Source organism: Lotus japonicus, chromosome 3, assembly GCF_012489685.1.
Source record: "Lotus japonicus ecotype B-129 chromosome 3, LjGifu_v1.2".
NCBI lineage: Eukaryota > Viridiplantae > Streptophyta > Magnoliopsida > Fabales > Fabaceae > Lotus > Lotus japonicus.
Genome location: NC_080043.1, coordinates 23,125,471 through 23,139,972, shown reverse-complemented (window position 1 = coordinate 23,139,972; position 14,502 = coordinate 23,125,471). Strand labels below are relative to the sequence as shown.

General features: G+C 36.0%; 1 protein-coding gene across 1 annotated transcript; it reads right to left on the bottom strand.

Annotated features, from left to right (window-relative positions):
- Nucleotides 1-11,243: 11,243 nt before the first annotated feature.
- On the bottom strand, nucleotides 11,244-11,899 carry LOC130748263 (histone H2B.3-like). The gene has a single exon (XM_057601448.1). It carries the CDS (start codon nucleotides 11,814-11,816, stop codon nucleotides 11,379-11,381), a length of 438 nt encoding a protein of 145 aa, XP_057457431.1. The 5' UTR covers nucleotides 11,817-11,899; the 3' UTR covers nucleotides 11,244-11,378.
- Between the last annotated feature and the right edge of the window lie 2,603 nt (nucleotides 11,900-14,502).

The window sequence follows — 14,502 nt, the reverse complement described above, 5'->3', positions numbered from 1 at the left end:
TTGATTCCTTTCTCTAGTTTGTGCATCGCCTTAGATAGTAACTTAGTTACTCTTGTTGTCAAGGTTTGTGAGCAACTAAGACATGCTTTTGGGAAGGAAAGCGACCAAGGTGACATAATTTCGATCTAGTGTCTTGTGTGGCTGAAGGGAACTTCGTTCTTAGAGCATCTATGCATGTGCTTATGAAATTGCATGATGTGAGGTTGATCTATTGCTTAACTTGTGATGGTATGCTATATTAGTTGTTGGTTATGCATGATGTTGTTGATGAGATATATGCTATTAGACATGCTATCAAATTTCTCTTGCACGTGATGTTTCTACTGAAGCAACGATGTCGGAGGATGCTAGTGAGTTGGATAAGGATTAAGTGGAGGAGTTTGTAGAATAGTTTGTGGTGCGTAATTGCGTACAACCGATGAGAGAATATTAGTTCTGAAGGCCGACCTATTGTGTTTTATCGATCATGCTTTAGCTATGAGGGTTTTTCTTAGTAGTTTTTTTGCTAGAGAGTAGATCAGCTAGTTTGTTGTAATTGGGTCTTATAATTCACTTTTGTTTTTCGAATAAAGTCTCTTATGTGTTGCCCTGCATAGTGGCACAGGGAGTAAAGATGTTTTTCAATTACTTGGTTTGAATAATGGCCTTAATTAGCCTTGATTTTGTAAGCATTTTTATTTAATGGGGTTTCATTTATGACATTAAATGTGTATGTGGATTTTTTTAAAGTTATTTTTGGTTACTAGTGACCCCGAGAAATCAGGACGTTACACCACCGGTCATTTTGATCAAAATAGTTGATTTTGTTGTATGAAAAAGATTAAAACACCAGATCCAGCACCAACCGGTTAGTGGTTAGAATTTGTTCGGATTCGATTTGTACCACTCACGGTTTTTTTTGTATGGACTGAATTTTTGCCGATAGTAATTACTTTAACATCCATAGGTGTAGTCAAAGAGATTATTCACTATTTCAAGATGTGTTGGCATTTTTTTCGGTCTAGATGTGTTGACATTTGATATACCATATCAGAACAACAAGTACTAGTGCCCTCGCAAGTGCTATTGTATTTCATGAAACTAATGGGTAGAGAGAGATTTGGGTAGAGCGAGATGGGGAAGAGGGAGTTAGGGGGAAGGAGGAAGAATGTGTGTTTGGTGAGTGGGAGGATGGAGATGAGTGGTTGCTTGATTTATGGGAGTTAACGGTCTTTATCTTTCCTATCTCTCTTCTCTTTTTATCATACCAAACAACCAATAAATCTACTATATTTCTTACCTCTTTCTCTTCTCTACTATCTTTTATTTATCTCTCTTCTCTACCAAGAAGAGTGTAAATGCTACTTTATGGTCAGGATAAGCATACAAGATATGATAATGTAATCATATCTTTTGTAATTTATCATTGGTTACGCCAACATGATATGATAACACAATCATAACTCATATCATGTGTAAAAGCTATGACTTATCTTGATAAGTTAGGATAACAATTTTTTATTCTTTTTCAATACCCTAACCCCAAATTAAATTATTTCAATATTTATATTTTATATAATTTGTGAAATATTAATTTTGATAATATACTAATTTTATTCTTAAACAATTAACAATTTTATTGCTAAGTTAAAGTTATTTAGTTAACCATAAATTTTATTAAAAAGGATACTATTATATCAATAGTAAAGTTATTGTATTTATAAGTGAGTAAAATAAACTACTCATTTGTAAATATTAATATATCGATTGTAAATATAGACTAATTTTCTATTATTATGTGTATTATTTAAAATTATTTCTCTACTTATATGATAATCATTTATAATTTAAATATAAAGTAATCGTGAAAAAAATAATATTTTCATAATATTTTTCAAATTTAATTAATTTTGTTGTTTATTACTTGCCACTTCAAAAAAAAATTATTTTGCGACTACAGAGCTAAAAACAATTGATTACCTATACAATTTTAATTAAGATATGCTCCCTTCAGAAAAATTAAACAACCTAAATAATATAGGTAATCACAAATTTTAAAAGTATTCAATTATTTAAAGTAAAATTTTAATTAAGATTACCTATTCATAAAAAATATTTAAGAAAATTAAATTTAATAAAATAATTACAAATTTGAAAAAATATTATGTATTTCTTATTCAAAGATAAATTTCATACATTTTTCATTATTTTTTATTATCTTGTCTACCTCAAATAAAGATTTATAATACTTTTATCATATTTTGTATTTATCCAACTCTATCATATCTTTCGCTTATCATATCTTGTCATGATCCTTTAGCCCTAGCCCACGTGGAATGGGGCTTGTGGGTCAAATTAACAGCTCTAACTGCTTGAATATTTTTTATATGTCATAACGGGTAAAATGAAAAATGAATATAAATATAGAATTTTACCAAAAAAAAAGAGTTAATATAGATAAAATAGTTAAATTCACTTGCATTTTTTTGGTAAGTAGGAAAATAAACAACAAAACTACACGGGACCAAGATCCTTCAACAAGAGAGGAAAAATCTCAGAAGGAGGATTTTCCAGCTCAGTTAACATACACTACAACCTGACACCCTTCCCTGCCAGAAAATCAACTGGATCATTACCATCACGAGGCACATGATAAATGTTAACTTTCCAGTTACGCGACAAGAGGAGTTGAATATTGTAACATCCCTAAATCTCGGGGGTCACTTTATTAATCTTTTTTCGAAAAATGTGGGTGAATTTTTGCCGGAAGTAGTAACATGAGTAAAAGGACTGAGTAATTCATTTAATTAATAAAAGCTTTGGAAGCGTACAATGATTCTTTCAGATTAAAACATAATTATTAAACTAGTGTTCGATCGCCCCCGAGCCAACACAACAAGAAGGTCTCTAGGTTAGGTTCGAACCCTATAAACAATCTCGGCTCACCCCCAAGTACAGACTCAATTATCACACCCAATACCCGACTCATAGGCCGTGTGCCCTCCAAGGCCTTCTCCAATGCTCGCATCACATCGTCTCGCAACCTTTCCTCTCTCCAATCCCATCGTTGATTGGAGAGACGCACGGTTGCTGTCTCGAGCCTTGTCGTCGTCCACATTAAGCAGGTATAGGGCCACATCTCGACTGATCACACGCATGCTTGTTGTCTAGGCATTAAGCGCCCCAAACAGCAAACAACAAATAAGCAAAGGTCAACTTCTAACACACACATATCATAAGTAGGGTATACTACCCTATCAATCACAAGTCCTTCCCTAAGTTAATATTCACAAATAGGAGAACTACATTAAGTTTTAAGTTTCACAAGTATAGGGAACTATCTCATAACTCTAAGTTATAGTTAGTCAATACTCGTGCACATGCATGGAGACGCTTCAGATATCCATTAAGTCGATCCCTTTTGGAAAGGCAGGACGAACACGACTCCACGATCGGGGTTGGACCTCTCCAACGCACTGTCGTATCACGTTCGTCCTTTGCTCAGGTCCATCCCCTGAACGTCACCATCGACTAGCCCAGTACAGGTCACTAGCTGTGGCCAACCAAGCCCAGTCCAGGTCACTTGGTCCACAATGCATGTCATGCAAGTCGGTCATCATCACTAGGCCCTAAGTCTATCACGTTCATCTTTATGAACAAAATATCGTAACATAATAACTTGCATGCATATCAATAAATGTAGCTAACATCCTAGGCATATAGGCATGTTCATTATAACACTAGCTAACATTTATTGCATTATCATATAGCATATCTAGTACATATATCATCGATAGTCCTAGCATCATGTTTTCTAACAATCACAATCACACAAAAATTTATCTAGGCCGAGGCCGAAGTGCCCTTACTATCATATCCATCTAGCATAAAGTCCTTAACATTTGATAGTCATACAATCACAATCAAGAATTCTAGGTCGTAGCCGAAGGGCCCTTACCTCGAAGGTACGCTTTCCTAAAAGTCTCGGGTTGCTCCTTGAAGCTAGGTCTACACTCGAAAAGGTCCTACCAACGAATGGACAGAGTAACGTTACGAATTAGTCAATCGTTAGCGATAGTATATCCCTTCCCCATATTTTCGAAATTATCTCCTTAAAACCTCGATAAACCAAAACTTTCTCTATCATAAGATCAAAACCTCCTTTCTAAAATCCTTTGTATGAAGATCATAAGAATATCACAAGAGCATCATAAAAATCTTCACGAAAAACCCCACTTTCACAAACATCTCTAAGCAACTTGATTAAAATCATTCTCTTCTGGATTTGGCATATCAGCATAAGCTGCAACCACAGAGCATATTGAGAATGACCTTGCTCAAGGCTTAGAAACTAAACTAAACTAAACTAAGAAAAAAATACTAAAAATAAGAACAATAGAGAGAGAGAGAGAGAGAGAGAGAGAGAGAGTTCACGCATAAAAGATGAGAGGAGAGCTCTTGGATGTGAAGAAATGAGAGGGGGAAAGACTCTATTTATAGTGAGGGGTGAGAGCCAAGCATTAAATGATTTTCTTTCTCCCCAAGCAGCAGCCCAAACCCACGAAATTTTCAGCTCAGTCTAGGGTTTCTAGACTCTTCCAACCTTCCCTGATTCAGTCCTCTAAATTTGGCTTATTTCCTAATTAAACCCACTTAAAAAAATACCATTTAAATCCTTAATGTTTTTAATTATTCAAATATGAGTTCAAAAGGTTTTAAATCAGATTTATAGAGATCCCCCAAAAGGTTTTAAAAGTTTAAAGATTGATCCCCCATTAAAGGCAATTAAGAGAGAAAATTTCCAAAAATACATTGTCATGCCAAGAAAGGAAATTGCTTGCACAAGTCTCATTTTTCCTCTTCTCAAACCCTTGGCCGTCCACCACCTTCACCATGCTCAGATTTTCTCAAAAAATTATTTAAAATAATAATTTAGATAAAAACCCAAAAATAATTAATGCATTAAATACACAATTTCCCTCCTAAATGCTCAAAAACTCCAAATTTGAATTTAAAAACCTCATCAATGATTTTGGCTCCAAAATATCGTGCATTACCTCCATACTACCTCAAAAATATTTTTCATAATTTATTGTTTCATAAACCATAGGTTAAAAATAATTAAATACATTTTATTTAAATAAAACCCTATTTTATTAAAATAAAACCCTCAAAAATAAAAGAAATGAATATTCCCTCATGGAATATCCTTAGAATCATGCATGTCACCTCCCCATAAGGTGTGGCCCACTAAATTGTCCTCTCCGACTCGATTCGCCAACTCGTCGTCGTTGTCAGACTGATTTTGACCTAAAAGTCGTCGGAAAATAGCCCTAGCAATATTACAGTCAAAACGATCGTAATGATGATTAAATCGTCATCTAGATATTATTAAGTTCTAATAATGTCTCTAATAAAATAATTTTCCTTTGTAAAGGCATAATATCACATATAACACAAACAATTCCTAGAATATTATTTAATAAAATAATATACCCTAAACGAGGTCTTACAAATATCCATCAAGTAGCTACAATACTAGTGAAACACAGTTTGTTGCTTACCAAGAGCTTGGACTAACTATAAACAATCCACACCACACGTCGCTTTACGCCAGTTATGCTGCCACAAGAACTTTCAGCCTTGCAAAAGAGCTTGAATCTTAGCAAACAAAGGATCCCCTCCACCTCTTCAGGCATAAAAACTGCCAAGCCATTTCCCTTCTGAGTCGCGGACTAAACCCTCAATTACCATACGATGCTGCACTGCATGGTAAGCTCCATCCACCATCAGCGAAACAGTATTCATAGGTGGTGCCTTCCAACACCGATTAACCCGAGTCACCTCGTCCTGCATCGCCGCACTGCCTAACCATCTGGCATTATCCCCCAAATCTCGTCGAATTTCCTCACAAACATTATGCATCGTCCATAGCTTGTCTCCCAGAACTGTTTCGTTGCGCCATCGCCAAAGTCTCCACACGATAGTAAAAAACAGAGTGCCATTGGAGCCCCTCATTTGCGACTGGATCCACATATGAATTGAAGAGGATAAGAACCCCGACCAAGCTAATGCATTTAAGCGAATCCACACTTCCTTTGCATGGGGACAAATCGCGCAAGCAGTGAAGACTATCCTCAGAGCCATGCGAGCACCTTGAGCAACTCGGGGAATTAGTCAAGTTGCAACGAAACTTGTGGGGATTCACAGGGGTAGCATCATGCAAGAGAAGGCAAACAAAAACCTTTAACTTTTCAGGTACTTTTAATCTCCACACTACACCCCACTCGGTCACCAATTGAGGACCCATAACTGGCTTCATGAGCCATTTATATGCAGAAGCTACCGAATAAATCCCAGAAGAACAAGCCTGGGTGCCGATGTTGATGGAATTGATGAATTGGCCATTTAGGGTTTAACTAAGCAAATTATGGAGCGACGTTATAAGCTTCATGCCAGATGAGAGCTTTTGTGTGGTTTATTGAGCAAGACTTTTGTTTTTGCGTGGTTAGTTCTTTAGATTATTTCTTTTTTGTGGGCTCTGGTGTTTTTCAATTAAGGACTTTAATGAGAACCTTTTTGCAATTAAAGAGTTTTGGGGAAATTGAATCTAAATAAACTAAGTCAAGGTTTGATTTGCAAACTTTTCCCAAACGTATTTGGTTGCTTTCTCTACTTTTAGCATGCCCTTAGATAGTAACTTAGTTACTCTTGTTGTCAAGGTTTGTGAGTAACTAAGATATGCTTTTGGGAAGGAAAGCGACCAAGATGACATAATTTCGATCTAGTGTCTTGTGTGATTGATGTGTGCTAAATGTTTGTTTGCTCTCGCTTAATGGGAACTTCGTTCTTAGAGCGTCTGTGCATGTGATTATGCTATGTGTTGTTTGATTCATGCTTGCTTATGAAATTGCATGATATGAGGTTGATCTATTGATTAACTTGTGATGTTATTCTATATTAGTTGTTGATTATGCATGATGTTATTGATGAGATATATGATATGACATATGCTATCAGATTTCTCTTGCACGTGATGTTTCTCCTAAAACAACGATGTCGGAGAATGCTTGTGAGCTAGAGGAGTTTGTAGAATAGTTTGTGGTGTGTAATTGCGTACAACCGAGGAGAGTATCTAGTTTGAAGGCCGACTTATTTTGTTATATCGATCATGCTTTAGATACAAGGGGTTTTTCTAAGTAGCTTTTTTGCTAGAGAGTAAATCAGCTAGTTTTTTTTTCATTAGGTCTTGTAACTAACTTTGTTTTTCGAATAAAGTCTCTTATGTGTTGCCTTGCATGGAGGCACAGGGAGCAAGGATGTTTTTCAATTACTTGGTTTGAATAATGGCCTTAATTGGCCTTGATTTTTGAAGTAGTTTTATTTAATGAGGTTTATTTATGACATTAAATGTGTTTGCGGATTTTATTTTAGTTAGTTTTTGACTTTTGGTTACTAGTGACCCCCGAGAAATCAAGATGTTACACCACTAGTCGATTTTGATCAAAATAGTTGATCTTATTGTATGAAAAAGACCAAAACACTAGATCCACCACCGACCGGTTAGTGGCTATAATTTGTTTGGATTCAATTTGTACCAGTTACGGCTTTTTCCAGATGGACTGAATTTTTGCCGATAGTGATTATTTTAACATCCATAAGTGTAGTCAAAGATATTATTCACCATTTCATTATGTGTTGGCATTTATTTAGGTCTAGATGTGTTGACATTTGATATATCATAACAACAAGTACAAGTACCCTTGCAAGGGCTATTGTATTTCATGAAACTAAGGCTTTGTCTGGTAGAGGGAGGTTTGGGTAGAGAGAGATGAGGAAAAGGGAGTTAGGGGGAGGAAGTATGTGTGTTTAGTGAGTGTTACAAGGGAGATAGAGATGATAAAAAAAAGTGGTGGGTCCCACCACTTTTTTTGTCTCTCCAAATTGGATAGAGATGAGTGGATGCTTGATTTATAGGAGTTAGGGGTCTCTCTTTCTCTTTCTCTCTTCTCTTTTTATCATAACAAACAACCTATAAATCTACTTTATTTCTCACATCTTTCTCTCTTCTCAACTTCTCCCTTCTCTATTATCTCTTCTCTACCAAACAGACAATAAAGGCTCCCTTGTGGTAAGGATAATCATACAAGATATGATAGTGTAATCATATCTTTTTGTAATTTATCATTGGTTGCGCAAATAGGATATGATCACACAATCATAACTCATATCCTATCATGTTCATCATGTGTGAAAGTTATTCTAATGGAGGGAGTTTTGTTAGAACTTATCTTGATAAGTGAGGATAACATTTTTTTATTCTTTTTCAATACCCTAACTTCAAATTAAATTATTTCAGTATTTATATTTTATACAATTTGTAAGATATTAATTTTAATAATATACTAATTTTATTATGAAACAATTATAATATTTTTTATTGCTAAGTTAAAATTCTTTAGTTACTCATAAATTTAATTAAAAACAGTATAATATATAAATAGCGAAGTTATTGTATTTACAAGTGAGTAAAATAGACTACTCACTTGTAAATATTAATATATTGATAGTAAATACAGAATAATTTTCTATTATCATGCCTATTATTTAAAACTATTTCTCTAATTATATGATAATTATTTATAATTTTTTGAGACTACAGAGCTAAAAACAAATAATTACCTATACAATTTTAATTAAGATAGGCTCCCTTCAGAAAAATTAAATAGGCTAATTAATAAAATGAATTGAATTTAAGTTAACTATTCATTAATAATATGTAAGAAATTTAAATTTAATAGAATAATCACAAATTTTTAAAAAATATTATGTATTTATTATTCTAAGATAAATTTCATACATTTTTCATTATTTTTTATTATCTTTTCCACCTCAAACAAATATTTATAATAATTTTATCATAATATGTATTTATCCAACTCTCTATCATATCTTGTCATGATCCTTTTTTTTTTAAACATAAATATTGATTGATAGATAATGATCGATAGTACAAACATCACATAAAAATTGTAAGCAAAAGTCCCTCAAAAGCAAACCTAAAAACGAGCTCATCCCATTATACATTAAACGGCAACAAATGAACCTAGAATCACAACTTTAAGGGTCTAACCCCTAATCAAGCATTAAACGACCAACGAGAAGAGACATCCATGGGGGACCTAAATACGTCGAGAATAAGCCTTGTAAACCCAAAAAAAAACATAACGTCATCTCGGCATTGGAGGAAAACAAATTAGCATAAGACATCAACCAAAGGCCGCAACATAACCGAACCAAATTTCCAGGTTATCAAAAGCCTCCTGAATACTCTAATTCGGCTGGACCAACACCCTATACAACGAATATAGAGCGAAACCAATGACACCGCAACCCAGATAGCAAAACTAGCGCGAAACCCACCACACCCAGAACCAACGCAAACAAGCCCAACCAACACACCTCGAACACAGGACATCCAGCGACAAGCCCTGAACACACCAAAAGCCCCGAACAAGAGTGCCCAAATCTGAGCAAAGAACCAGTCATCTTAAAATCCGAAGCAGCTCCCTATCCACAATTAAAATTGAAAAACGTAAGAATACTACCACGACCACATAAAAAGAACTCTCAACAACACAAAATTAAAGCTGTAAAAAGCGCTTAGTGCCCCAAGGCGTAAGCAACGGTAGGTATTGAGCAAGCAAGCGGTGGCACTGTTTTTAACAATTGCCAATAAAATGTGCCACCTTCAAAATCTAGGATTAATGGGTGTAGCTTTCTCCTTGTCGTCAATGATTTATCTATTAAAAAACCTCCTTCTTTCAGGAAGAGCCCAATGAATATAGTATGTTGGGAAGACGTGGTTTGGAAGAGGGATTGGTAGTGGCTTGTAACCCTCCTAGAAACAGACGAGGAAACATAAGTGGAAGGGGAAGCGAAAGTGGTTAGCTTCCCCCAAACCCAATTTGGCACGATTAAAATAGGGGAAGACAAGTTCATCAGATCTGGAGATGTGGCTTATGGGTCAAATTAACAGCTCTAACTACTTGAATATTTTTTTATATGTAATGAAGGGTAAAATGCCAATGAATAAAAATATAGAATTTTACAAAAAAAATAGATAAAATAGTTTTTTTATAAAAGTCTTGATAAAATAGTTAAACTCACTTGTATAAAAATAAGGGAAAAACTTAGGTGGAGTTGTATACCTGCTGTTGGTACTGTTTGCTAATAGGAATAAAACACGTGGATTATAATTAAACCTCACCAAAATTTAATTATATTAAACTTCACACTGTTACTCTCCATTATCTCTTAAAAAGGGTTTCTTTCTCCCCGTTTTCACTCTGCCTTCCACCACAACAAACACCTTCTGGCTTCTGTACACCGATTATGGCAACACGTTGGTCGTTGGGCATGTCTTCATTTGCGATTTTGCACTCACGCTGCTTCCCTTCCCCTTCTTCCAAGCCTTCCTTTCACTCTCTCTCTCTCTAACTTCACGTTGCCATGCTCTACAAAGTTTTTGTCTTTCCCTTTTGTTTTTGTTTTTGTTATAATTGAGGTTATGCAGCAGACCCATTTCATATTTATTGTTTTATGTGAAAAAGTTATAATTTGTTTGCCTGGAAGGGTTTGTAATTGGAAACATAACGTGGGTACTTGGGCATTATGTGATTGTTAGAGCAGATATGTGGATGGAGGGAAGGTTTATGGAAGAATTATAATCCATGATTAATGGGAAGGTTCATCCCCTTTTTCTGTAGCTACAACCCCTGTATTCATTGTTGTTAAGTGTTAACTCTGCGAAGCAAAGAGAACTTTGTGATTGTAGAAGACAGAACGTTTCTTTTGATTCCCACAGCGTGAAGAACACAAAAGATTAAGCGTTGAAGAAAGACGTGGGGAGTGAATTACACAACGTGGTTGCCATAATCGGTGTACAGGAGGTAATTTATTGTGGTGGGACGTAGTGGGAGAAAGAAACCCTTTTTAAGAGATGACAGAGAGTAACAATGTGAAGTTTAATATAATTAGATTTTGGTGAGGTTTAATTATAATCCACGTGTTTTATTCCTATTAGCAAACAGTACCAACAGCGGGTATACAGCAGGTATACAACTGCACCTAAGTTTTTCCCTAAGAATAAACGAATATATATTTGATTTTCACAAAACAAAAATCATAAGTGTGATGTACCAAAGGCAATGTTGCAACCTTTCAGCAAAGATTAATTGGTTCAAAACAAATAACAACAGACAAGGTTGAAAAGGCTTCTTTGATTCAGTTCACTATGTATTGTAACAAGATAGCACGAATTACATTCGAAAATTCACCACAATCCAATATTCCAAAACAAACTAGCCTTTACAAATACCAAAATCAAATCAAAAACCCTAAGAGCTAGTAAACTTGGTAACCGCCTTGGTGCCTTCAGAAACGGCGTGCTTAGCAAGCTCGCCGGGGAGAACCAATCTCACGGCGGTCTGAATCTCCCGGGAAGTAATCGTCGGCTTCTTGTTGTAGCGAGCAAGACAAGACGACTCCTGAGCGAGCTTCTCGAAGATGTCGTTGATGAAACTGTTCATGATTCCCATGGCCTTGCTGGAGATTCCGATGTCAGGGTGAACCTGCTTCAGCACCTTGAAGATGTAGATCTTGTATGTCTCCACATTCTTCTTCGATCTCTTCTTCTTCTTGTCGCCGGCAGCGGCAGCAGCTTCCTTCGGGATCTTCTTCTCCGCCCGAGGTGTCTTCTCCGCCGGCTTCTTCTCCGCTGCGGGCTTCTCCTCCGCCGGCTTCTTCTCCGCTGGCTTCTTTGCTGCCTTTGCCATTTTCAGAGCGAATTGCAGCGATGGATGATCGAAAGTCGAAACGACAGAGAGCGAGTTGTGAAATGTTTGTGTTGATTGGGGTGTGTTGTGTGTTGTTTATATATGTTGGTTCGCTGTGATTTGATTGGTTAAAAAGTTTCTGTGCGGATCGGTGACGTGGATGGTTGGATCTCTACTTAATGAATTTTGACGGTGTGGATTCGTTTCGAATGAACTTGGTCGCGTTTTCTATTTCCCTCCCAAAGGAGGGAAGGACTTAAATTCTATCAAAGTCAAAGCCTTCTATCCTAAATACTAAACTATATTAATTAAAAAAATCCTGAAATAATTTTAGTTTTTAAAAATTATTAAAGATAATGTGGACAATTTAGTAGGGAAATTAGGCAGCTGTAATATACCCACACCCTATAATTTATCAATTGATATATGTCTCCGTAAAATCTGTCCATAGTGTGTGAATTTTCTGACAAAAAATCGTTATAAAAATTTGTTGGTACAATATGATTTTTTATCTCAAATGGTTCCACCTTACATTTTCGATCCTTATTATCATATTCACTTTCATAAATTTGATACATGGATCCTTATCAACGATTAAACCACCATGTGAAGAAGACCCATGAGCAGCAAGTAGAGTAGTATGAAGTGACATAACAATACGTTGAACAATAACAACATGAGAACGTTGAAGCGGAGTAGTAGCTAAAGTAGGTTCGAGCGAAGCAGTACCTAAAGTAGGCTGAAGAGTAGACGCAACTCTCACACGTTCAACAAACCTTTGATTTTCCCATCGCATCCAATCCATGGAGCGTTAGAAGACATTGAACTAATCACTAATTTCTACCAATTGTTGATCCTACGCAGCCTTCATCGCCGCCATTTTAGCCCGTGTTTGAGCCTTTTGTTGTTAAATCCGCTCCTCATAAGTTTAGACTTCTCATCCTCCATCTGTTCACAGAGTGCAACATTTTTCCTCATCACCGTCTCTTGTAACTTTGAATTTGCCTACACATCATAAACATAAGACGATTGCAAGGCTCGATACTCCTGAGCAATGGAATGAAGACGATCGTCGGGCATGTATTGTGCCACCATGTCACCAGCACTATATGTTTTTATCACCTCATCTTCCCCCACTTGCTTCAATCCACAGTTGATTACGAGTGGTTGAATCAACCTCTGACCCCCAGCCTCTGAACTTCGGGTCTTCTTCTCACTAACTTTATCTTCATAATCAATCTCAAAAAGCATAAAACATACTACCTTCGTTCCTTATTAACTGTCCATTTTGAAGAAAAAAATCTGTTCTTATATATCTGTCAACTTAGAGTTTAAACTTTAAAGAGAACATTAAATGATGTTTTTCCAAGAAATGCCCTTGCATGAACAATAAATGAAGAAAAATAAAATACATTCTAAAGTGTGAAAAAGGAAAACATATAATACTTTCATGAAAATTAACAAAATTAATTGCATTCCTTAATATGTGTGTTTCTTCTCTCTCTGAACAGTTAAATAGGAACGAAGGTAGTAATAGATATATGATACAAATAATTCCTTGTCAAGACGTTGAATTATAAACATACTTTTGTATTCCTAGCCTACTTCTTAGAGCAACTCCAACCCACAATTTCTTATTTGGTTTCTTAACACACTATTCGACACTATTTTGCACTATTCCGGTGGGCCCGTACTGCCACATCAGACTTAAGGAACTCCTAAGGAACTGAAGCAGATTTTGCTCCAACCCATGGTTTCTTAAATTACTATTTGAAGGGTCCCACTCGTGTCCCACCATACAACATAAATTAATAATATTTATTTTCACCCAATTTAAATTTAAAATTTAATACTAAATCAATAATTCAACTTAAAAATAATTTAATTAATATTTACACGAATTTAATTTAAATTTAATTTTACTAAATATTTAAAATAATTAAATTAAAAAAAAAACCGGTCTAACCGGTTAAACCACCCCCAAACGGGCAGAAACCGGCTATAACCGGTCAATAACGGTGGGCTGACCTGCTAAGTAGGTCACCCACTATATAAACCTTCTTTTCCTTTCTCACTCTCCATAACCCTAGCCGCACCCTCTTCTTCTTCCTCTCCTCTTCTCCCTTCACGCTCCTCTTCTCTCCCTTTCTTCCTCCTTTCTTCTCCCCTTTTCTTCTTCTTCCTCTCCTCTTCTCCCTTCACGCTCCTCTTCTCTCCCTTTCTTCCTCCTTTCTTCTCCCCTTTTCTTCTTCTTCCTCTCCTCTTCTCTTCTTCTGTCTTCCTCCAGGTCCTCCTTCTGTCTGCAACCTCACCGCAACCAAAACCCACCTCACCGCCATCGAAAGCTTCAAACTGGACCCAGATCGCCCCTCAAGCACCTGGATCGGAGACATGCAAGCTTTCCTCCAGCGCCACGCTCCACCACCGCCACCAGATCGCCCCCCAAGCTTGATCGGTCGTCCAAGCTTGTTGATTTCAGAAGCTCTCTTTGCAGATCAGAGCTACTCAGTCAAGATCAAGATTATGTTTTTTTTTAATTTTTTTTCATGTAAAAAAACTTCTGGTGTTCTATTATGTAAATTTCATGTTCTGTTATATTCAAAAAAATTATGTTCATCTTGATTATCATTTTTGTGTTATGTGCTATGTTCAATTTCATCATCTTCTTACCTTCATTTTCATTCTG

What these genes read in the sequence shown, in the direction of transcription:
- LOC130748263 (XM_057601448.1), bottom strand. Translation starts at nt 11,816, where the DNA reads ATGGCAAAGGCAGCAAAGAAGCCAGCGGAGAAGAAGCCGGCGGAGGAG.